The 23,594-nt window shown below is 45.2% G+C and overlaps 1 protein-coding gene across 1 annotated transcript in view; it reads right to left on the bottom strand.

Annotated features, from left to right (window-relative positions):
- The window catches only part of OCA2 (OCA2 melanosomal transmembrane protein), a 347,971-nt gene that overhangs the window by 196,570 nt on the left and 127,807 nt on the right, over positions 1–23,594 (bottom strand). Inside the window, exons 15-18 of the mRNA XM_054452341.2 lie at positions 22,409–22,541; positions 13,342–13,489; positions 10,909–10,966; positions 7,616–7,724 (exon numbers count right to left, since the gene is read on the bottom strand). Coding sequence (XP_054308316.1) covers positions 7,616–7,724; positions 10,909–10,966; positions 13,342–13,489; positions 22,409–22,541 — 448 coding nt within the window. The remainder of the gene's footprint in view (positions 1–7,615; positions 7,725–10,908; positions 10,967–13,341; positions 13,490–22,408; positions 22,542–23,594) is intronic.

Raw genomic sequence — 23,594 nt, 5'->3', positions numbered from 1 at the left:
GTCCTTGCTGGCCCTAATGTGACTGAAACCACCTTTGCAAAAATTGTATCAGTGAGAAAATTATGACAGTGAGGGAGATCTGATCTATCCAATCCCCTTCTTGCCTTTAGCCTTCAAGCTGCCCTCAATTATTCTTGGGCTTAAGGCAAGCTAACTTTGGCAGACATTTAGTTTATAGCTTAAATGATAACAGCCCTTCCCCAAAACTCAATTGTATTTGTAAAGCTAATCAAAGAACACCAGGCTAGGAGGATAGGAGAGACTGAATTCTGCTAAAGGGTAGACATAGAAGATTGCCAGCCATTATTCTGGAGGTCACAAGATATGCAACTTCCCCAGTTACTCCTGCAGATAACATCACTATTGGAGAGCCTAAGACTGGCCTTTTGAGATACCTTTTCAGGGTTTTTGCATGTTTGAGACTGATGGCTCCATCTGGACTGGCCAACTGCTCCTGTGGCTTACCCAGAAGTGACTCTGCATGCAGGAGAACCATTTCCCACACCCCTATGATTTACACCCTCAACCAATTGGCAGCAAGCACCCATTGCCTAGTCACCCTCCCCGCCATTCTTCCCCAAAATTGTCCTTGAAAAACCCTAGCCTCCAAATCAGAGAGGCAGATTTCAGTAATAACACAACTCCCGTCTTTCATTTAGCCAGCTCCTACATGGGTAAAACTCCTTCCCTACTGCAACAACTCTGCCTCCATAAATCTGGTCTACCTAGGCAATGGGCAAGAGGAACCCGCTGGACAGTTACATGGGTCCCTGGTAGAGTAAATATAGATCCATCTCCCCTCTAGAGAAGACGACCTAGGAGAGCAGCGATATGGTTTTTATGTTCACCACACTAGCCCCAACCAACCCCTAGGCCACTGCCTGCATGTGTTGTACAAACGCATGAATAAGTGAGAGGATGGATATGTGAATGGCTTAGCTGAAATGAATCTTAATAGAAACTAGAGTGCATAGAATATATATTAGGAAGCCCTGGGAATGTCTGTCCAGCTCATAGTGACCTCCTCTAAGAAGTATGCCTCAGCCACCCCAGGCCACATCTCACCACTTGTTCCTGTCCACCTGCTCAGAATTTCCTGTGCTAGGAGACGAAAGAAACCAACAAGGCCAGGTAGACTCCTCTTCGCCTGGGAACTGGGGATTCAAAATAGCCGTTTCTCTGTGTGTGGCTGAAATCGAGGTCCTATAAACTGGGAAATTGATGAGGCAACCACTATTCTACCATGAGCAGAAAAAAGATGCGCTAACTGGTTGCGGAGAAGCAAGGAGCTGAGGGCAGAGCACTGCAGATGCCGGGGTGGGTGGGCGCCCTCCATCCGGACCCTTCCTCCTTCCTGAGCCTGCTTCCCAAGAGGCCCCAGTGTCCTTGGAGCCTGTCAGCCTGTTATTATTCTAATAATCCTCTATTTTGCTTAAGACAGATTCAATAGATTGCTTTATTTGTAGCTAAAAATACTTTCACAAAGACAACAATAAAATTGCTCAACCAGAGGGACACCAAGGGACAGGGAGAAGACCAGCAATTTCAAAACCATAATCAGGGAAATAATGACGGAAAATTTTCCAGAACTGAAATCTAATCAAACACATCATGAGAGAATCTGGGGTACATTCTGAACTAATTATCAAAGGAGGAGGCCTAGGAAACAGCTCATCAAGGCTCTGAATTTTAAGGCCAAAGATAACATTTTCAAGCCTGCCTCGCTGATTCTTTTCACAGGTTCATAATCAGTTATCCACAATCTTGAAACCCTAATTTCAGAAAAGCAAACTTTTTCTATATATTTTGATGTAAAAAAATTCAAAAAACCCTGACTTGAATAGGAATGAGGTTGTTTGCAGTCTTTATTTGTCCCACTTTGTGTAAATATTCATGTTTCACTGCAGAAATCATGCTTGGATGACAGGGTGCTGGCCCTGAACCTCTCAGGGTGTGTTACATTATATCCAAAATTCAGTATGCTCACTGAATTATCTTTCTAAAACACAAAAAAAATCTGAATTTTGAAACTTCTGGGGCTCAGAAAGCAATACCCCAAAATGAAGGCCTCAGAAGTGTTAAAGCAAGCTAACGATGGCCTGAGAAGGACTCTGTGCTTCTGTATTTGAGTCCTTGTGGATGAACTGTAACCTAGCTTAATAGTCAGACAAAGCGAAAACCTAACTTAATAGTATGCACCTCTAACAATGGCTGAGTGTCAGCCAGTCCCCACAGCCATACTTCAACCACTAACAGGCTGCTGTATGTTCAAACTGTGTTCAAATAAGGCAACCGCCGAGCTGTAACCAACCTCACTGTTTCTGTACATCACTTCCGATTCCCCACTTTACCTTTTTTGTCTACAAGTTTGTTCTGACCACGAGGCACCCCTGGAGTCTCTGTGAATCTGCTGTGATTCTGGGGGCTGCCTGATTTGCGAATCGTTCATCATTCAGTCAAACTCCTTTACATTTAATTCGGCTGAAGTTTTTGTTTTATCAGAAGGAAAAGTTTTCTCTGCCCTTCTCCTGCCTGCCCATCTCTCAGTCCCATTCTCCCCCGAGACTGCCGAAGAAACTAGAATCTTTCCCAAGGCAGGTCATTGAAACCAGAACCCTTTTCTCCAAAGCCAGCAATAAAACCTAAAATGTTATTCTCATTTTCCCTCTGCCTTTCTGTGTGAAAACTGGCCATGAAGAAATTGTCTGGCCTGCCTTGTTTGACTGTAGGTCCTACAACCCCCATTCCGGAGAGGAGCCTGCCCCACACTCAGAAGGAAGGAGTGCCGCTCAGAGAGGCCAGGAGGACTCTGGACAGACAGGCCCTGCTGGGTTTCCCACCCAGTCTATCAGTACCCAATCATACACTTTTTCTCCAATCCCATTTCTGCATGGCTGTCCACACTTGGTTGAACCTCAGCATTAACATGAACAATTTCTCCTGTATCTTTGGGTCTTCATTCTGAAGGCTCCTGTGTACACATGTTAAATGAATGTGTATGCCTTTTCTCCTATTACTCTGCCTTCTGTGAGTTGGTTTTTCAGCAAAACTCGAGAGGCCCAAGGGGAAAGCTCTCCCTTGGCCCCTATGAAACCCATCTGGCACTAAGGGCCTCATGCAGGGACTGCAGACCTCTGCGAAGCCAGTGCCCAGGCTGGGCTTGGTCCTGCTGTGCTGTGAGGTGATGGTCCCTGCACATTGGGAGCCATCTCTTTGCCAGATGGGTGTGAACTGTGACCCTGGCCCTTGCTCACCCTTCTTTGCCATTGTGCCACCTCTTGCACACCCCTGGGTCCCTCAGGGCTCTCCTGTCACCACAGCCAGCTCCATGTGGCCCGACAACCCTCACACAGATGCACCTGGAAGGTCTGCCCTGGAGCCCATGCCCCTGATGCCTTCTCCGCCTGGGCCGCCCTGCGGGTGTGGTCACATGGCCTGGGCACATGCAGCTGGACACATGCACTCTGGCATCCCATGGGAAGGAGCTGTGACCAATGGGCCATGCGCATCAGCCAGTAAATATTCCCTCTTGCTCTACTCAACCCCACAGACAGCCCTGAGGTGCATTTGGTACCTCCACTCAGACAGCCTTGCAGGATGGAGCCCCAGTGGCCCGTCACAAAGGCCAGCACGCTGGGGTAGTGGTGCCTGCGCTTGCTTTCCTCACTGCCCGGCCCCCATCCCTCACTCCTCTTCTCTGGGAGGAAGCTCCCGGATGAAGAACACACACGTGAGCCTTTGCCTCAGGCTGTGCCCCAGGCTGGGTCAGCCACATAGGAAATTCCCACGATAGTTAAGTTGGAATCTGTGAGCAGCAATGAGAAGTCTGTTTGTGCATCCTGTAAACCTACACCTTGCTTCTACTAATGAACCAGGCATTAGCACCAGGCACCAGGGAGGGGAAATGCAGACACACGGACCATGTCCTTGAGTCTAGCTGGGAAGGGGGAGGTCAGAGGACAGACGAGGAAAGAAGTCATAAGAATATATTTAAGGTTTGCATAAGGTGCTGTGGAACTCCAGGGGGATTCTCATTGTGCCATGTGCTAGCAAGGGTGTGAAGCAGCAGGAACTCCCATACATGCTGTGGGAACGCGACGGGGTTGGCCTTGCTAGAAAACAAGGCAGCAGCTGCTTTTAAAATAAAATCTACACCCACCGTATGACACAGCAGTGCCACTCAAGAGAAGGAAATCAACCCAGAGAATAAAACCCTAAGTTCACAGAAAACCATGTGCTCAGAAGTGTCTGGAGTCGTTTTTTTGTTTTTTGGGGTTTTTTTTGTTTGTTTTTTTTTTCTGAAATAGGATCTGGCTCTGTCATCGAGGCTGAGCCCAGTGGTGCAATCTCAGCTCACTACAACCTCCACCTCCCAGGCTCAAGCAATCCTCCTGCCTCAGCCTCCCAAGTAGCTGAGACTACAGGCGTGCACCACCACGCCCAGCTGAGTTTTGTATTTTTTGTAGAGACGGGAATTTGTCATGTTGTCCAGGCTGGTCTCGAACTCCTCGGCTCAAGCAATCCACCCTCCTCGGCCTTCCAAAGTGCTAGGATTACAGGCATGAGCCACTGTGCCCGGCCAAACATGAACTATTGATGCACACAGCAACTTGGGTGAACCACAAAGGCATTACACTGCGTCAGACAAGCCAGTCTCGAAAGGTGGCATACGATCTGATTCCATGTATATGACAGCCCCAAAAACATAAAACCATAGTGATGGAGACAAGATCAGGCCTTGCCAGGACCGGGGGAGGGTGGCTACAAAAGGACAGCTGAGAAAGTTCTGTAATGGAGTTGTCCTGTGCTCTGACTGCAGTGGCAGTTACATAAACCTACCTATGTGTTAAAATCCATAGAACGCTAAATCCAAAGGAAAAGTCAGTTTTGCTCTATGATAATAAAAAAAATAAATAAAGAGAAAGAGTCAATGCTATGTCTAGGTTAGGATTCCTAAATGAAGGAATGTTATCTGATGTCACATTTTGTTTCACAATGCACATTTTTATATGACAGCACCCTGTGTTATATGAAATTACATTGTGTTATAATGTCATGTAGTGTACAGTGTGTGCACTGTATTAGATGATGTCACATGTTACATGATGTACATCATGTGATATGACATCATTTCATATTATATGACATAACATTGAACAAGGCTCAACTTACACAGCACGACACATTGAAAACAGAACCTCCGGCTGGGCATAGTGGCTCATGCCTGTAATCCCCACACTTTGGGAGGCTGAGGTGGGAGGATCACCTGAGGTCAGCAGTTTGAGACCAACCTGGCCAACATAGTGAAACTCCAGCTCTACTAAAAATACAAAAATTAGCCGGGTGTGGTGGCGCATTCCTGTAATGCCAGCTACTTAGGAGGCTGAGGCAGGAGAATTGCTTGAGCCCAGGAGGCAGAGGCTGCACTGAGTTGAGATTGTGCCACTGCACTCCAGCCTGAGCAACAGAGTGAGACTGTCTCAAAAAAATTTAAAAAAACACTGTTACATTTAAAAAAATTAAAAAGAAAACAGAACTTCACCAAAGATAAATGATCACATTGCTACTGGCTGAAGACCCGGGAAGATCTTGTATCCATTTTGCCCTAGTTCTATCAGAAAAGTTCTTATAACTCTAAGGAAACTGTATTCCATTAAAATATATGCCAATCAAACTTTTCTCCTAGTCAACCTAACCTATCTTGATGAATATGCAAATATCTGGATCCCCAAATAAAATCACCTGAACACAAGCCCCAACTAAAAACAAAACAGGATTTAAAAGCAGAAAATAAACATGTCCATCATTCACAGATGTAACAACCACACAAAAGGAGATAAGACATTTTGTAAAAAAAAAAATGTAGACTTCCAGGCTAAAAGTTTCATAGTAACGAAGATTTTTTAAGTCCATATAGTTAAAGATGTGACTTTAAGTATTAAAGTATTGTTTTTAACACAAAGACTGTTGCCAAATGTTAATAAAATTGAATGCAAGCTCTTACATCTTTTTAGTTTTTAAAATGCCTGCTATGTTCCTCTAAAGTACACTCTCAAATAAAATTAGGAGCAAAATTATCTGTGAACACCTAATGGAACCTCTCTGCCCACAAAACACTAGTTTTTTAAATCTATTTAATTACCAGTGGTGACCACCTAACATTCTTGTAATCATTAAGGTTTCTAATGTTAAAATTACATTAGGCCTGAGGTGTAATTAAAAATAATTACACTGCAGCAATTTCTAGATGTAATCCACCAAATACAATTGAAATTCACAAAATCGTTACCACTCCAGCTTTGGATCATTACCTCCTCAGGATTCCAAGCAGATCAGCTCTCAGGTGTGGATAAATAATACCTGCCAGCTTGAACCAAGCCCAGGCCACCTGGCAAGTTGGATTTGAGATTATCAAGAGAAAGAAACGGAGGAGCTGTGAATACATAACATAAAGCTGGACCTCCAGTCAAAAGCACGTACATCATGTGTTGTGTGAGAATCTAGCAATGTGGCTTTTTTACATAAGAGAAAAGGAAAACCAACTTCTAGCCCATGAATGTCTGATGGTTTCCAGGAACCCCGGAAGCAATGGTGTGGTGCAAATCGCTGAAGCTTGAGGCATTATCCAACTATTTTACAAAATTAAGAGGCTTCGCTTTCTACGGCAGCTGCACTCCTCAAATTTCACAGTGAACCAAGGTTTTATACAAAGTAAGATAAAAGTTGCGTATTTTAACCATCTTAGCAGAGCTCACTTTTGAAGGAAAACTATGAGTAAAGCTTTGGTAAAAGAAAAAACTGTGACACCACCTCAAATGTATGCTTCTTATAAACCTACACTTTCACGTGGGGTGGGTTTTGTTTTGTTTTCAATAAGGATACCAATGGAGATAACTGTGAAATTGATAAGAAATGCCTGGGTGAGTGGAGAATGTTTATGGAGGGTGGAGGAGGCCAGAGGTTGACAAGCTCTGTGGTGAGCTGCCCCTGAGAGAGCCACATCTCAGGTGGGAACAGGTCCTGGCCATGACACAGGCTAGAGAAAGTGGAGAGGTCTGAGAGCCACAGGTGTGGTGAACGTGGGAGAAGAGAAACCAATGGTGGACGGTGGGAGAACAGTTTCATGCGCCAGATGCACCCTCAGACAAGGCAAGTGGGCCCTGCAGAGCACCGACCATTCGCCAGGGCTCTACCGAACTCCCGAACAGGCTGTCACCTAACTGGCATGGCAGGCGGCACAGACGGCAGCACTGGCCTTGCCCATGTGGCTCCGTCTCCTCTGGGAACCATGTAAAGATGTGGTTATTAACTACAACAGACAGGACAGCGCCCACTCTATGTTCCTCCTCATGGTTATCCCTGGAGGGGCTGAGGACCCATGGCACAGAGTCTAAGGGGCCGGAGATGCATCTCTCTCTCCCTCCCTCCTGCCCAGGAAACCAAAAGGAAAGGCGCCCTTCTTCCCAGGGCAGACTGCCTACCCTCCATCTCAGCCCTCTCTGGCTTCCCACCAGCCCGGCTGCCTGTGGGAAAAGTCAGTGTCTGGGAACAGGCTCTGAAACCTTCCCATCCAGAATGTGACAAAGCCTATGAACTAAAGCTAAATTAGACTCACCAAGATCAAGATGAATGCCAGGGACAAACGAATTGAGGAAAAACATGAAGATAACAAATCCCAACACCGTCAGGCATTTGGCGAGCAGAATCCCGTTGGATATCCTATGCTGTAAGAGAGAAACCACAGCTCATTTACTCTGCACAACCTTCTGACTCCTGCAGCGCATCATAACCTACACAACTGGAATCACGACAGATTTCATCAGGATGAAAAATGTAACCTCTCAAACTTGAAAGAAAATGACAAAGTACTGTGTTACAAGGAAACCTGTACAGATTCAGGATTACTGCATTCAAAATCTTTATGAAAGATAAACACAGCAGATGTCAAGAGTAGTACAGCCCTGTTATGAAACACCTGGCCAGCAGGTATCAGAGGATGACAGGGCGTTTCTACAGGGGCCTATGCTGTCTTCACTGTTCCTTTCCCTACCACGCCAAGCATGCGGGCGGGGCGATGAGGCTGAGCCTTCTCACGGAACTGTGACTCCCAGATAAGGCTCTGGCCATGTTCTTCACATGACATGCACGAGGCCCTTGGAATGTAGGGGGTGCACTCTTAGCGCAGGGATGACACCCACGAGAATCCACCTGGTCATAGGGGGAGGGCAGGCCCTGAGGCACCTCATCCTCTGCAAGGCCTCCAGCAACCTAGGAGTCGGCACCAGATGGGGCTCTCCCTATGAGGCACCAAGAGTACTGTGCTCCACAGGCCATGGCTGCATGGGGCCGGGGCAAGGAAGCATGCACAGATGGGCACCTGGTTGGCCTGCCTTGTTAACAAGGTCCCCGTGTGAATGCCGGCCCACTGTGCAAAAGGATAACTGTACCATGTCCTTTCTCTTTCTTTCTTTCTTTATTTTTATTTTTTGAGACAGAGTCTCACTCTATCACCCAGGCTGAAGTGCAGTGGCACAGTCTCGGCTCAACGCAACCTCTGCCTCCCAGGCTCAGGTGATCCTCCTACCTCAGCCTCCCTCCCGAGTATCTGGGACTACAGGTGTGCGCCACCGTGCCCAGCTAGTTTTTCTATTTTTAGTAGATAGGGTTTCACTATGTTGCCCAGGCTGGTGTTGAACTCCTGGGTTCAAGCAATGCGCCCACCTCTGCCTCCCAAAGTGCTGGGATTACAGGTGTGAGCCACCACGCCTGGCAAGCATCGGATCCTTTCTTGAGTCTGGTCCCACCAGCATACCTGTCTACCCATCTGTCTAATCTGTCTAGGTGGATAGATGGAGACAGCAATGATGACGGTTGTCAATGTCTGTAGCTTCGTGGATACAGGTGGATCTAGATATCTACCATCATAGTGATCTATAGCTATCTGGATTTGGACAGATATAGACATATAGATATAGACACACAGAGGTAGAGCTAGAGCTACAGAGAGATTTTCTCTCTTGCTTCCTCTGGTCACAAAGGTAAAGCTGCTGCCATCAAAAACACATGCAAGCCCCTCCGTGTCACAACAGCTGACACAGCCCCTCCTCCAGGTGCAGCGAGGCCACTGGTGAGTATCTGCCCCTCCCTGCCCACGGCGAAGGCTCATGGCTGGGCCAGCCCCTTCTCAGCTTCCCTGTTGCCCCTCTGGGGAAGACCGATTTTCCTACATGATTCTGTGCTGAAGAATTAGGGCCAAAGGAGCGTGGCAGGAAAAAGATTTGAAATGCTCAGAGGAGAGTGATGCGGGTTCTCACCAGGCGTGAGGGGAGGCACTGCAAACCTTCCCTGAGGTCGCAGCAACCACAGAAAGTGGCTGTTGCCACAGCCAGTGCAAAGATTGGAGGTGGAGGAGCAGGCAGGTCAAAGAGCATTCCAGCATCCTGCAGCTCAGGGAAGTGGAGGTTTTTTGGGGGTACCATTCAAATTTGCTCCTTCTGGATACCTGAGGTGATTTCTTTTTTTCTTTCTTTTTTTTTTTTTCTTATTTCAATAGGTTTCAGGAAGACAGGTGGTGTTTGGTTATATGGATAAGTTCTTTAGTGGTGATTTCTGAGATTTTTGGTGCTCCCGTAGCCTGAACAGTGTACACGGTACCCAGTGTGTAGTCTTTTATCCCTCGCCCCACTCCCACCCTTCCCCGCAAGTCCCCAAAGTCCATTATATCATTCTTATGCCTTTGTGTCCTCGTAGCTTGGCTCCCACTTATAAGTGAGAACATACGATGTTCGGTTTTCCATTCCTGAGTTACTTCACTGCTCACCAAGTCCATCCAGGTTGCTGTGAATGCCATTATTTCATTCCTTTCTATGGCTGAGTAGTATTCCATGGCATACACACACACACACCCCTAGGGTCATTTCTGTAAGAATTCTTAGATGTGATACAGGGAAGTTGCCAAGCCTTACCTCTCCATTTCATCTTACTGCAGTCTTCGTCCAGGTGCACAGAGAGACACAGTTCTTCTCCAACTCATAACTAAAACACCACAGTCTAGCAAGGCAGGCACAATCTGTATGAACTTGGGGCCTGCAAGAGTATCACAGCTATACCTTTCTTTTCTAATCCTGGCCATCTACATGGGACAGAGTGTGAAGGCACTGAGGCACCTCATCAGATTGCATCCAACATCTTTATGGAAAATAAGCATGATAGATGTGAGGTGTGCTGAAGCCCTGTGAGGAAACACCTGACTCACATGGAGAGTGTGCCCATCACAATTAAAGTGGGTATTCAATCTCTCCCTAGAAAATAAACTGCATGGATTTGAAATGTCACTGAGATGCAAATGACTCCTAGCAGATCTTGAGCAGAGCTCTCTCGACTGGGAAGGGGCCCTCTGTGTTCATAAATGGGCTGAGAAAGTCCACCCCCATGGAAGAATGAGCCAAAAAAAAAAAAAAAAACAACAACAACAAGCTCTGCCCCAAGAAGTCAGAGCCGTCGGCAGGACACTCACGCATCCCATGTCTGTCCCTAAAGCTGCTCCACTTCACACAGCATGCCTCGCCGGTCTCCCCTCTGCAAAGTGTGAACCTTGGGCCTGCCTTTCAGGGCCAGGAGAGGGCTGGTGGTCACGGACACCCGCTCAGAGGGCAAGCCCTGCAACATGCAGGGACAGGGAAAGGTTCTATAAAGATGTTTGCTTTCCACGTCCTCAGAAAATCAGCCTGCTGTATCCAGAAAACATTTTTCCCCATCCACTCATACACATAAACCGCAACGTCTTGTGTATAACCACAGAAATAAAAAGAGAAACGGCGTTCAGTCATGTGAGGGAAGGAAAAGGCATCACTCACTCTCTTCTTGGAGAAGTGAATCAGAAACCCCTGAGCAAAGAAAGCTGGGTACCTTTTTTTGGAGTTCCTGGATATTGGTCTCCCAGTTTTTGTCCTCCTGTGAGATCTGTCTAAAAGAGAAAAGGAGAAAGTCATTACTTCCCTGGTCACGCTGCGCGGTGAGATCGCGGAGCAGCAGCCCCCAGCGCTTCGTGCCTGGACGCGGTCTGTGACGTGGAGCCTGGCTGGCAGGACTAGTCATGGGGGGCCGGTGGGGCTTCATTTGTTGGCTGGAAAAGGTGCTCACTCTATATTTTCCCAAAAAAATACATATAATGACCTGAATGATGAAAGAAGTGTGTGTGAGGAGGTACGTGTGACAGCTTGCGCACAGGAAACTTCATGAAAACCCCGCAGCAGTGCGTGGATGAGGGCAGCGACCGTCAGCCTCTTTATTTTCCTCTTTATGCACACTTCTACGGTCCTGAATCTCTTTGCTTCCAAAATGAGGGCACTGAACCTATACAACTATTACAACCAACTAAAGAAAAACATGGTAAAAGAAATGTCACTTGCTTTAATGTTGATTTTTATCAATCGATGATCACTTCCACGCCTGAAATCCTAGGACTTTGGGGGGCCGAGTGGGAAGGATCGCTTGAGGCCAGCGGTTGGGGAAGATCAGCTTTGAAGTCTTCTGTCCGTGCTGCTCCTGCTGGGGTGGTCTCCTCCCGCCTGTTTCAGCCCCTTCAGTGGCTCCCACTTGCCTCTCCTTTTTCATGTTTCTGACTCAGCCCACCCCTCCTGGCTGACTTCCTCCCACACCAATTAGGGAAAAGGGGCTGCACAATGAAGAATGCAGTTTTAGTATCAAAGGAGGCTGACCACACAGCCAGTCTGGGTCGTAAGAAATCACAGCAGACACAGTCGAATGATTCTGAGGACAATTTTTAAAAAGAAAGTGTAAAAATAAGACTTGCAGGCCGGGCGTGGTGGCTCACACCTATAATCCCAGTGCTTTGGGAGGCCAAGGAAGGCGGATCACTTGAGGTTGGGAGTTCGAGATCAGCCTGACCAACATGGAGAAACCCTGTCTCTACTAAATTACAAAATTAGCCAGGAGGGTTGGTACATGCCTGTAATCCCAGCTACTCGGGAGGCTGAGGCAGGAGAATCGCTTGAACCCAGGAGGCAGAGGTTGCAGTGAGCCGAGATCATGCCACTGCACTCCAGCCTGGGGAACAAGAGCGAAACTCCGTCTCAAAAAAATAAAACCTGCGGAGCTCAACCTTGCCTTAGGACACCCTCATGGTAATCTGCTTCTCAGCAACTGTGTGGCCTTGGGAAGCCATGCCCTCCCCAGGTCTGTCTCCCCATGTGTGACTAACACCAGAGGAGCTGATGGGAACATGGTAAGCCTCGGAGCCCACATGTTTCCTCATGTTTGTAACCTGAGATGCACTGAGTGTGTCTTTAACACCCAACACCAGCACAATTTTTTCCATTTTTAGTTTATGAAGCATCTCCTTTAAGATCTGTGCTTGCTGCCAAAGTTGGTCATTCTTTCCTCAAGCTGCAACTCAGGGCCTCCCTGTGGCCTGAGGACACTGGTCCTGCTGCTCCAGCATTACTGGGCGAGGTGGGTCCCGGGCCAGGGATGAAGCCAATGGCACTGAGCCAGCACTTCATCCCGGGATTGTGTGGGACTCCGTGTGACTGCCTGTGAATCCTCCCACTAACAGACCAGACCTTGAGACACCCATGCAGGGTGACCCCTCAGTGCTCAGCGAATGGCAACATGCAAGACCATTCTAGATTTTGTTCATAAGGGTTCACATTTCCCCTTGCCTAGATGGACATCTCCACCCCTCCACCCCCTCTCAGCTCAACTGTGGGGACGCTCCAGCTTCAGCATCCCTTGAGGGGTCACCAGGCCCCTGCTTCTTTGTCTGAGCTTCCTGAACAAAGGCTGCTTGGAACTCAGCACCATGTCATAACAAGGAGAAAAACCACCAATTCATGGTTACTCTTTAAGTCTCAGCTTCGATTAACAACGAATGCCAGGAAACAAATTGAGTGGGGCTTTAATATTCTTTCAGGTGCCTGAAAATCAACTGCTGGCAGAATATTTTGTCAGATTAGTCTTTGCATTAATGGTTTTTGGTTTTTGTCGTGCAACAATTACAATGTGGAGAGATGGGACAGCCCAGTGGTTGACAGTGCGAGCTCCATCCCCAGTGCCACTCCTTCCAAGCTGCACAACCCTGGGTACGCTGCTCAAATTCTCCAAGCCTCTGGTTTTGTGTTGTTTTTTTGTCCTTAAACTCGGCTGTGTACCCCCTGCAGAGCTCAGTGAGGGTGAGATAAAATGTACTATAAGAGGCTTAGCACAGTGTGCGTCACCTAAATATCACGTATTAGTATACAGCTAGTGTCGCTATTTTGTAGGGCCATGGAATGTTCTGCTGCACACCGAGCACAGTCTGAGCAGGACCCCGCCCAGTACCTGTGGAAGGTGTGCAGCCTCCGGGCGAGCAGGTGCTCCAGTGCCAGCACCTTCCCCAGCAGCAGGCGGCGCACAGCTGTCTCCTCGCGGCTGGCCGGGCTGATGCGCTGAGCAGTCAGGCGCCAGACATGAATCTCGTGCTTCAGTTCTGCAGAGAAAGGAAGGCGAAGCTTGGGCCTCCCACGACCTCAGACATCAGCAACACCCTCCTCTGTTCCCCACACAGCCGATGCCTAACACAGCAGACACACACTTGAGACGTGCAGGTAGCCCAGGGTCACCCAGAGCTTCTCAGCACCCCAGCTATTACAATGGAACCCAGATGACAAAGCTGACATTTAAAAATTATCACAAATTGCAAGGACAAAAAACCAAATGCCACATGTTCTCACTCATAGGTGAGAATTGAACAATGAGAACACGTGGACACAGGAAGGGGAACATCACACACCAGGGCCTGTTGTGGGGTGGGGGGAGGGGGGAGGGATAGCATTAGGAGATATACCTAATGTAAATGACGAGTTAATGGGTGCAGCACACCAACATGGCACATGTATACATATGTAACAAACCTGCATGTTGTACACATGTACCCTATTAACCTAAAGTATAATTTAAAAAATTATCACGAAAGCGAAGTAATGCAATTTCGACACTTTCAGTGAAGAATAAATTCCTTTCTTGAACAAACACATCAAAGCTAGCACCCAACAACAACCTTTCCCCTTCTTGCAGGAAATATTTCGGATCTGCTTCCAGCCAAAATCTAGACATTGCCCAATCTTTGAGGGGTTTCAGGAGCAGATCTAGTGAAAATTGAAAACACAAGTGTAATTCTCAGGAGAAGGTGCTCAGGGCTCTCCAGCAGCGCATCTGGTAAGCAGCGGAAGACAGGGAGGCGCCCTCCAACCAGGCGCCACTGAGCTGCCTCTGACACAGGCGAGAGAGAGAGGTAGACAACCTGATGAGATGCTGAAATCTATAGAATGAGCAGAATTTTCACCCATTACTGAATTCAGACACCTTCTGATAGAGAAGACTAGAGAGGAAATGATGTGTCAATTCATTGCCTCTTAAGATACTCAAATATTTCATGAAAACCTACATTTAACCTCTATTTTACTGTTAAAAACATTATATATGTTTCTCAAAATATCCACTAAAAGAATATAAGAAAGCACAATATTTTCATGAACCACCCCTTACGTGCAATGCTCCACACTGCCTATCACAAGAATTAAAGATAGGATAAAAAGACAAAGCCTTTCAAGCAGGCGCTGGGGCACTGGAAGAGTAGCTCGGGGCAGATTCAAGGCATGGCGATCACCCGAAGACCTGGGAAGCAGCATGAACATCGTGGGTTCAGTGGAAAGGGAAAACGCCACCTTTTAAGCCCCTTCTGTTCAGTACGTGAGTGCTCATCACCCACTGCGTGGCAGACCTACTGCAACAACAAAGATGAGTTAGGCAGAAGGAGGCAGCCTGGAAATGAAGCATGTCGAGACTCAGAGAGAATGCGCAGAGCCTGGGAGCACCAGAACTATTTCAGCTAGCAAATGGTATTCTCTAAAGCTTCAGCCCTACCAAGATGAAAACCTTTAGAACTAAGATACATAATATGTTTTCATTCAGTGCATATGGATGCTTTGTAGCTTACTAAAATAAAAGGGACTTGGGTATAATTCAAAGGCCTCTTCAGAGAAACAGATCCATAATTTCCTCTTGAAAAGTCTCACACTTCGTTAAACCACCTATGAGGCTATGATAACATAAAAAGAAAGGGGAAGAGGAAGTGAAGGAAAAAACTAATGAACTCACTCTCTGAAACACTGAACACAAAAACACCATCTGTGGAAGGTCTCCAATGTAAGTTCAGAGAGAGCTACTGTTTCATCCAGTGCTCTAAATCTTGCTAAAAGCCCGTCCATAAAGTACCAGAGACTTTCCAGCCATTCTCTAAAGGCATCACGGTGAAGGGCCACTTTCTGAAGCAGCTGATCAGCTTTAAAGTGCTCACACATCTGCATGGTTCATCTCTGGTGCCAGCTCCTGGGTGCGGGCTGGAAGTCTCGCCATGCCTTTATGTTTGGAGAAGCAAAGCCTGGGAACCAAGGCTCTGTTGCTGGAGCTGGCCTTCCAGTCCCTGTGCGACTACTGCAGGTGCTTACTCTCCAGTGGAGCCTCAGCCACCTTCATGCACACCCAGCACCCACCTGCCTTCTAACCCATAAAACCAAAAAGGAAGTACTGCTCCACTCAGATCACGCCACGCATTAATACTCAGGTAGTACACTTTTGTATTCCTAGTTGTGGAAGGTAATATACAAATTATGAGGGAATTTAGTCGGGAGGGATTTTGCCCAGAAGGGTTTACCCAGAACTCAGTTTACCAAAACCTGTCCATGTATATCAGTTCCCAGGCTTCCTCTGCACCTCCTCTGTCATTTCCCCACCCTGTCTACTCTGCTGAGGTCCAAGACCATAGACCCAGCTGGCTACCCAATATTTCCCTCTGAACCCTGTGCTGCAAACTCATAGCTAAACACTTTATCTTCCTCCCATAAAGTTTCTCTCCTACCCTTACCTTCTTAGTTTTTATATAATGCAAATTGCTCTTCCAGGTACACAAGACTGAAATGTCATCCTGGTCTTGTCAATGTCATTCTCTTTTATATTTCCACATTAACATTATTGTGTCACAGCTGCCAGATCTGTGTTTGATGCTAAAGGATAAAATTTCATTGGTAAGTTACAAGATGGCCTTCCAAAACTGGAAAGAGATATAAGATATATCATAAATAAACATATGCTAGGGCAGTGTGAGCCTCAGGAGCCGCCCAAGATATGCTGGCACAGCTCTTGCCTTGTCTGCTTCTTCCTGTCCTAGGTTACCTGCTTGTCCAGGCCTCACCCTCTCACATTTCTTAATTCTTATTATTCCTTAGTAACCTTTAACTACAGTCACTTCCTATAAACCTGCCCCTGCTTAATCATAAAACACCGTTTGTTCTATCTATCTATCTATCTATCTATCTATCTATCTATCTATCTCACGCCTGTAATCCCAGCACTTTGCGAGGCCGAGGCGAGCAGATCACCTGAGGTCGGGAGTTCGAGGCCAGCCTGGCCAATATGGTGAAACCCCGACTCTACTAAAAATACAAAACATTAGCTGGGCATGGTGGCAGGCACCAGTAATCTCAGCTACTTGGGAGACTAAGGTAGGAGAATCGCTTGAACCCAGGAGGCGGAGGTTGCAGTGAGCCAAGATTGCTTCACTCGACTCCAGCCTGGGCATGACAGAGCAAGGCTCCATCGCAAAAAAAAAAAAAAAAAAAAAAAACGGTAACAAAAGCCAAAATTGACAAATGGGATCTAATTAAACTAAAGAGCTTCTGTACAGCAAACGAAACTACCATCAGAGTGAACAGGCAACCTAAAGAATGGGAGAAAATTTTTGTAATCTATCCATCTGACAAAGTGCTAATAGGCAGAACCTACAAAGAACTTAAACAAATTTACAAGAAAAAAACAAACAACCCCATCAAAAAGTGGCCAAAGGATATGAACAGACACTTCTCAAAAGAAGACATTTATGCGACCAACTAACATATTGAAAAAAAGCTCATTATCACTGGTCATTAGAGAAATGCAAATCAAAACCATGATGAGATACCATCTCACTCCAGTTAGAATGATGATCATTAAAAAGTCAGGAAACAACAGATGCTGGAGAGGATGTGGAGAAATAGGAACGCTTTTACACTGTTGGTGGGAGTGTAAATTAGTTCAGCCATTGTGGAAGACAGTGTGGCGATTCCTCAAAGATCTAGAACCAGAAATACCATTTGACCCAGCAATTCCATTACTGGATATATAACCAAAGGATTATAAATCATTCTACTATAAAGACATATGCACACATATGCTTACTGCAGCACTGTTCACAATAGCAAAGACTTGGAACCAACCCAAATGCCCATCAATGACAGACTGGATAAAGAAAATGTGGCACATATACACCATGGAATACTATGCAGCCATAAAAAAGGATGAGTTCATGTCCTTTGCAGGGACATGGATTAAGCTGGAAACCATCATTCTCAGCAAACTAACACAGGAACAGAAAACCAAACACTGAATGTTCTCACTCATAAGTGGGAGTTGAACAATGAGAACACATGGACACAGGGAGGGGAACATCACACACCGGGGGCTGTCAGAGGGTTGGGGGTTAGGGGAGGGATAGCATTAGGAGAAATAACTAGTGTAGATGACAGGTTGATGGGTGCAGCAAACCACCATGGCATGTGTATACCTATGTAACAAACCTGCACATTCTACACATATATCCCAGAACTTAAAGTGTAATTAAGAAATAAAATAAAATAAATAAAAATAATTAATTTTTTTAAATTAATTAATTAAAATAATAAAACAAAATAAATCTATTTCCCAAATGATAGGAAGAGGACTGATATTTATCTAGCTATCATCTTCCTAGATCTATCATTTCCTAGATTAGATGATAGATTACAGATAGATAAATAGAAGGTACATAGATAAATTCCTTCTTTCAAATATCCAGTAGTTCCCCGTGGCCTGTAGAATAAAGCTAAAGATGTCAAAGATCTTCAGAGAAGACTCAAAACCCCAAATGCCCAGCACCATTGTGAGCTCTGATTCTGCCATATAAGTCTCAACTCTTTGTCTTTGCCACCCTAGCCTCTTACTAGGAGACATCATCAGATATTCCATCTCTTACCTCTCTATCAGCCTCTATCTTCCTGAGCTTCTCAACCAACTTCTGATGGTATTACTTAGAGTGGCCACATACATGCTTCAAACAGGCAAAGAAAGTGCCGTGTGGGATGTGCTCTCACACAGGAGGTGATGGCTTCCAGGGAAGCCTAGAGTAGTGAGTTCAGAGCTAGGAATCTCAGGAGAAGAAGCCTAGGCCAGAAAGAGAGAAATGGAACTATACTAGTGTTAAGTTCTTCTACTGTATGTTAGGCAGTATAATATTTCTCAAAGTTAGTGGTATAATAGTCACCAAAATCACAAAACAGAATTAAAGCCCAAAAAAGTAACAACCAACAGAGGAAAAAATATAGAATATATTTAAATACTCAATTAATTCAAAAGAAGGAATAAATGAAGAAAAGGGTAATAATGAAGCACAAATATAAAACAATAATATGATGTTACACTTAAATTTAAATTCAATCACATCACTAAGCACACTATCAGAGTAGATAAAAAAGCAAGATGCAAATATATGCTGCTTACAAGAACTGTACTTTAAAGATATAAATAAGTTAAAAGTAAAAAGATGGAAAAAGATATATCACACTAACACCAGTCAAGAGAAAAATGAAATTGTTATATTAACAACAAAGTATATTTCAGAGCAAAGAATATTAACATGGATCACAAAGATTGTTTTTATAATAATAAAGGTGTTAATTCATCAAGATGAAAGAGCAATCCTAAATATTTATGTGCCCTAATAGTAAACTTTTAAAATGCAAAAAGCAAAATAATAGAATTACAAACAGAAATAAACAAATCTATAATCACTCTTAGACACGTCTGTATCCATCTCTCAATAATTAATAAAACAAGTAGACACAAAATCAGCAATATAGAATACTTGAATAACATTATCAGCCAATCTGACCTAAGCTACATAATTGACATCACTGAACATCCCTCCTAACAACAGCAGAATACATTTTCATTTCTAGTGCACACAGAATGTTTACAAAGGTACACCACATTCTATAGCCATACAAGCCTCAATAAATGTTAAAGGATTCAAGATTTATGAAATATATTCTCTTACTACAGTGGAACTAAATTAGGTAACTGCAAAAACTTTCCCAAATACTTGGAAGGTAAATAAACCATCTAAATTATCCAAGGATCAAAGAAGAAATAAAAAGATGCATTATAAGATCATCTGAACTGAATGAAAATGAAATAAAATATTTAATAAATTAGTGAGAGGCCACTAAAGTAATACTTAGAAGGAAATTTAGAGTACTAAAGGCCTATATTAGAAAATAAGATGCACATAAATCAATAACCTTAGCCTCCACTTTAAGAAACTAGTGAAAAAAATAAGCCCAAAAGTAAGCAGAAAAAAAATAATAAAGAGCACAATAGACATTATTAAAAGAGAAAAAATTGTAGAGAAAAATCTATATAATCAAAAGCTGGTTCTCTGAGATCAATAAAATTGATAAACCAACCAAAGAGAGAGAGAAGACACAAACTATCAAACTATCAACATCAGGGATGAGAGATATGACATTATCAAAAATTTGATGGCCCTTAAAAGGATAATGAAAGAATATTATGAACAATTTTATAACAATACATTCAACAACTTAGATTAAATGGACAAATTCCTTGAAAGACACCAACTACCAGTCAACACTCAAGGAGAAACAGATAACTTGAATAGCCATCCCTATATGTATATTAAGGGATTTGAATCTGTAGTTAAAAACCTTTCCACAAAAACATCCAGGCCTATAAATGTCCAAATAAACATTTAAGAAAAAAGTAATAGCAATTCTACAGAAATTCTTCCAAAAAATTGAAGATGGAAATATTTCCGTATTCCTCCTATGAGGACAACAAAAAAAGACATTACAAGAAAGGAAACTACAATCAAGATCCCTAATGTACACAAATACAAAATGCTAAACAAAGTATTGGCAAGAAGTAGCATGAGTTGAACATTTGGTGATCAGAGGGATAGGCTCTGGTGATTATTGTTCTTTTCACCATGTAAGTCATGCTCTCTCCCATTCTGAGCACCTGGCAGGCTGGCCCGTCCTGGTCCCTTGTGACTGGGTGGGGCCTGCCTGTGTCACTCGATGGCAGAATGGGCCCATGCTATTCTCTCTGCCTTCAAGGCCAGCTGCTCAGGACTCTAAGAACAGACGATGATCAGGGCCCCTGCCAGTCCACTGGGGAGGGGGCGGGGGGTACAAAGCCAACACAAGGAAGAAAACACAGTTCTGGAAGTCACTGAGATTTCAGGGTTACTTTTTCACTGCAACATAACCAAGCCTGTTCTGACAATGCTCTGTACACCACCACAGGCCTGCTAAACTCAGATCTCTTGAGTGGGGCTTGGGAATCTGCAGTTTTACCCACCACTCCAAATTTGGAGCCCTCCAGGCCCCACAGTGGCACAGAGCAATCACCCCACCCTGCACTGCTGGTCTTAGCCCTGCCATAGGGTTCCCACATCACCAGGTGTGTCCACTTCCAACCACCCCTCCTCACTTCCCTCAAAGCTTTTCTCTGTTCCTTACTCAGGAAAGGTGAGGAATTGATTACAGAGATTATTTTCTATGTATCTAAATCTGTGTATCCCAAATTTATCTCAAGATTAGACTCTTCAGGACAGCTTACTAACAACACAGAATTCCTGGGGATGACGCTGTAAATCTGCATATAAAACAATTGTCCCAGATCACTGTGATCACCAGGGAGGTTGGCAGAGGCTGGCATAATTGGGCAGGATGACGGTTGAGCTCTCAACTAAGGCACAGCTGTGCACACACAAGCTCCAAGAGACAGGACAATTATCCACCACGATCACAGTCTCCTTCACTCTCCCTTGGTTCTAATATTTTCATCAGAAAATGAAACCTATATATTAATTTATCTTACTTTGCATATATTAGTTGATTATAAAACATTCTAAACACCTCTAACCAGTTGTTATGGGTTGAACTAGGTCCCAGCCCCCAGGTAAGATGACTAGATATTCCCAAGAACAAGCTTCTTTTGACAGATGAATCCTGAAGAGGAATGCAAAACAATGTTTTCTTAATGAGATTTTTTAAATACTCAAATTCTGAATAACATGAAAGTCACACAGATCTGTCTTGGACAGTCAGCATCAGAGGAACTGGAGTATAGCAGGACCGTGTCATGGCCTCCAGCCGTCCGTGTGGAAATGGAATCTGGGTATCTTATCCAGAACAAAGACAAACTGAGATCCTGTAAAACACAGGCCAGCAGAATCACAAAGGCTGAGAGAGATCAACATACAATCCGTGAGCTCTACAAATTCCAGAAGAAGAAGAGTGCCTTCATCTGCTGAGCTCTGGTCGCCTGATGCCCCTGTTACCCAGGCAACCTGCACAGCATCCACATTCTGGACCTCGTCAAGGAAAGGCTGCCTGTTTCCCAAATAATCTATTGTTCCTAATATATTCTAGTCAGTAACGATCTCAGTAAAACATCTACTAAAGTGTTTTAGTGATGAAAATGCAAAACGATAAGATGGCCCTAAGCCCTCATCCTGCTGGCTGGTGTTCAGCATCTGCTGTTTGTTTTTGAGACGGAGTTTCACTCTGTCACCCAGGATGGAGTGCAGTGGCAGATCTCAGCTCACTGCAACCTCCACCTCCTGGGTTCAAGCAATTCTCCTGCCTCAGCCTCCTGAGTAGCTGGGACTACAGGCCTGTGCCACCATGCCCGGCTAATTTCTGTATTTTTAGTAGAGACGGGGTTTCACGATGTTGGCCAGGTTGGAGTCGAACTCCTGACCTGATTCAGGTGATCCGCCTACCTTGGCCTCCCAAAGTGCTGGGATTACAGGCGTGAGCCACCGCGCCCGGCCTAGCATGTGCTCTTGATTGACAGGGCCCATCACCTCCTGTGCTGGGTTATGTTGCTGTATTTGCAGTCATATTTAAGACTCAAGCTATGATACACTATTAGAGCACTACAGTCTATATGTTAGTGTATTTGTACCATACACATGCGGCTTTAGGGGGTTATGACATGTGAGTTGTACATGGTGGCCATTACTTCCCACATTTTACCACAGTACACTTCACAGAAAACTAAAGAGGCACAGCTCATGATAGCAGCCCTGAAAACACTGTGTTATACTATAAGGCGGACGTGGAGAGTCACTAGTATTGAGCATCCAGCAACCCATCAACAGATACTTCCTGATAAGAACTTCTCCTGGTAAACAAACAATATTATGGTCATGAAATCTGAGCCTACATGAGTATGCACTTGTACTCACCAACAATCTCACTGGGTTCCTTGTTATAAAGCTTTCTGTTCCAGTAAAGGAGTCTGAGGAGCGGAAAGCAGACCAGGAGAACAAGGCAGATCCCAATGAACATGTGTGCAGTGAATCCGGCAAAGTCCAGGCCCTGGAAATAAACATGGGGAAGTGAAATGGCAGGCCAGGCGTGGTGGCTCACGCCTGTAATCCCAGCACTTTCCGAGGCAGGTGGATCACAGGGTACAGAGATCGAGACCATGCTGGCTAACACAGTGAAAACCTGTCTTTACTAAAAAAATACAAAAAATTGACTGCGCGTGGTGGTGGGCGCCTGTAGTCCCAGCTACTCGGGAGGCTGAGGCAGGAGAATGGGGTGAACCCAAGAGGCGGAGCTTGCAGTGAGCTGAGATCGCGCCACTGCACTCCAGCCTGGGCGACAGAGCGAGACTCCGTCTCAAAACAAACAAACAAAAAGAAGTGGCAGACGGGCCTTTCCTCCGCAGGGGCAGCAGCTCCCTGAGTCAGGGTCCAGGGAGGGCCAGAGCCCAGGAGGGAAGGGGCTCACCAGGAGTTCCAGGACCTTAGGCAGAGATCCTGGAGCCCAACACAAAGCCCACGAAAGACCACGGATTCCTCACCATGATTTTGAAAATTGTTAACGTTTGTTTCTTTCATGTCGAAAACCAAAAACCAATTCTTACACAAATGACAAGGCATCATAGAAAGAAACAAAAACAGGCTACCACATCTAACTCAACGTTGGCTCGCTCCATCTTCACCACTAGATTGATGCCTTCCCCAAGATAGGATGAAAAAAGACTGAATGGGACAAAACACTAAACTGTATGATAATATTTGCCCATTTAAAGGTAAGTTGAATTTTTAAACACTTCATTTAAGTCCCTGCCATCGGTTTGAAAGTGTCCTCGTGGCTGGAGAGCACAGCCCTTTGCAGGGCACTCGGGGCCCATCAGGGCGGGGATCGCTTAGAGCATGGGGACCAGCCACAGGGACCCAGGCAGGAACCTCTCCTTCCCGACACGCTTCCTTTGCCTGCCTAGGGCTCTGCGCGTGGCTGGCCACTGAGGGTATCTTTAGAGTTGGGCAAATCCCCACTAGGTTGATTTGTCCTAGAATAAGTCAGCAGCGTCATTGGTTGGTTCTGTTCTTTCACACACAAACGTCCTGGAATAAGTCAGTA

Source organism: Pongo pygmaeus, chromosome 16 (assembly GCF_028885625.2).
Source record: "Pongo pygmaeus isolate AG05252 chromosome 16, NHGRI_mPonPyg2-v2.0_pri, whole genome shotgun sequence".
In the NCBI taxonomy this organism is placed as follows: Eukaryota; Metazoa; Chordata; class Mammalia; order Primates; family Hominidae; genus Pongo; species Pongo pygmaeus.
This window is presented reverse-complemented; position numbering and strand designations above follow the sequence as displayed.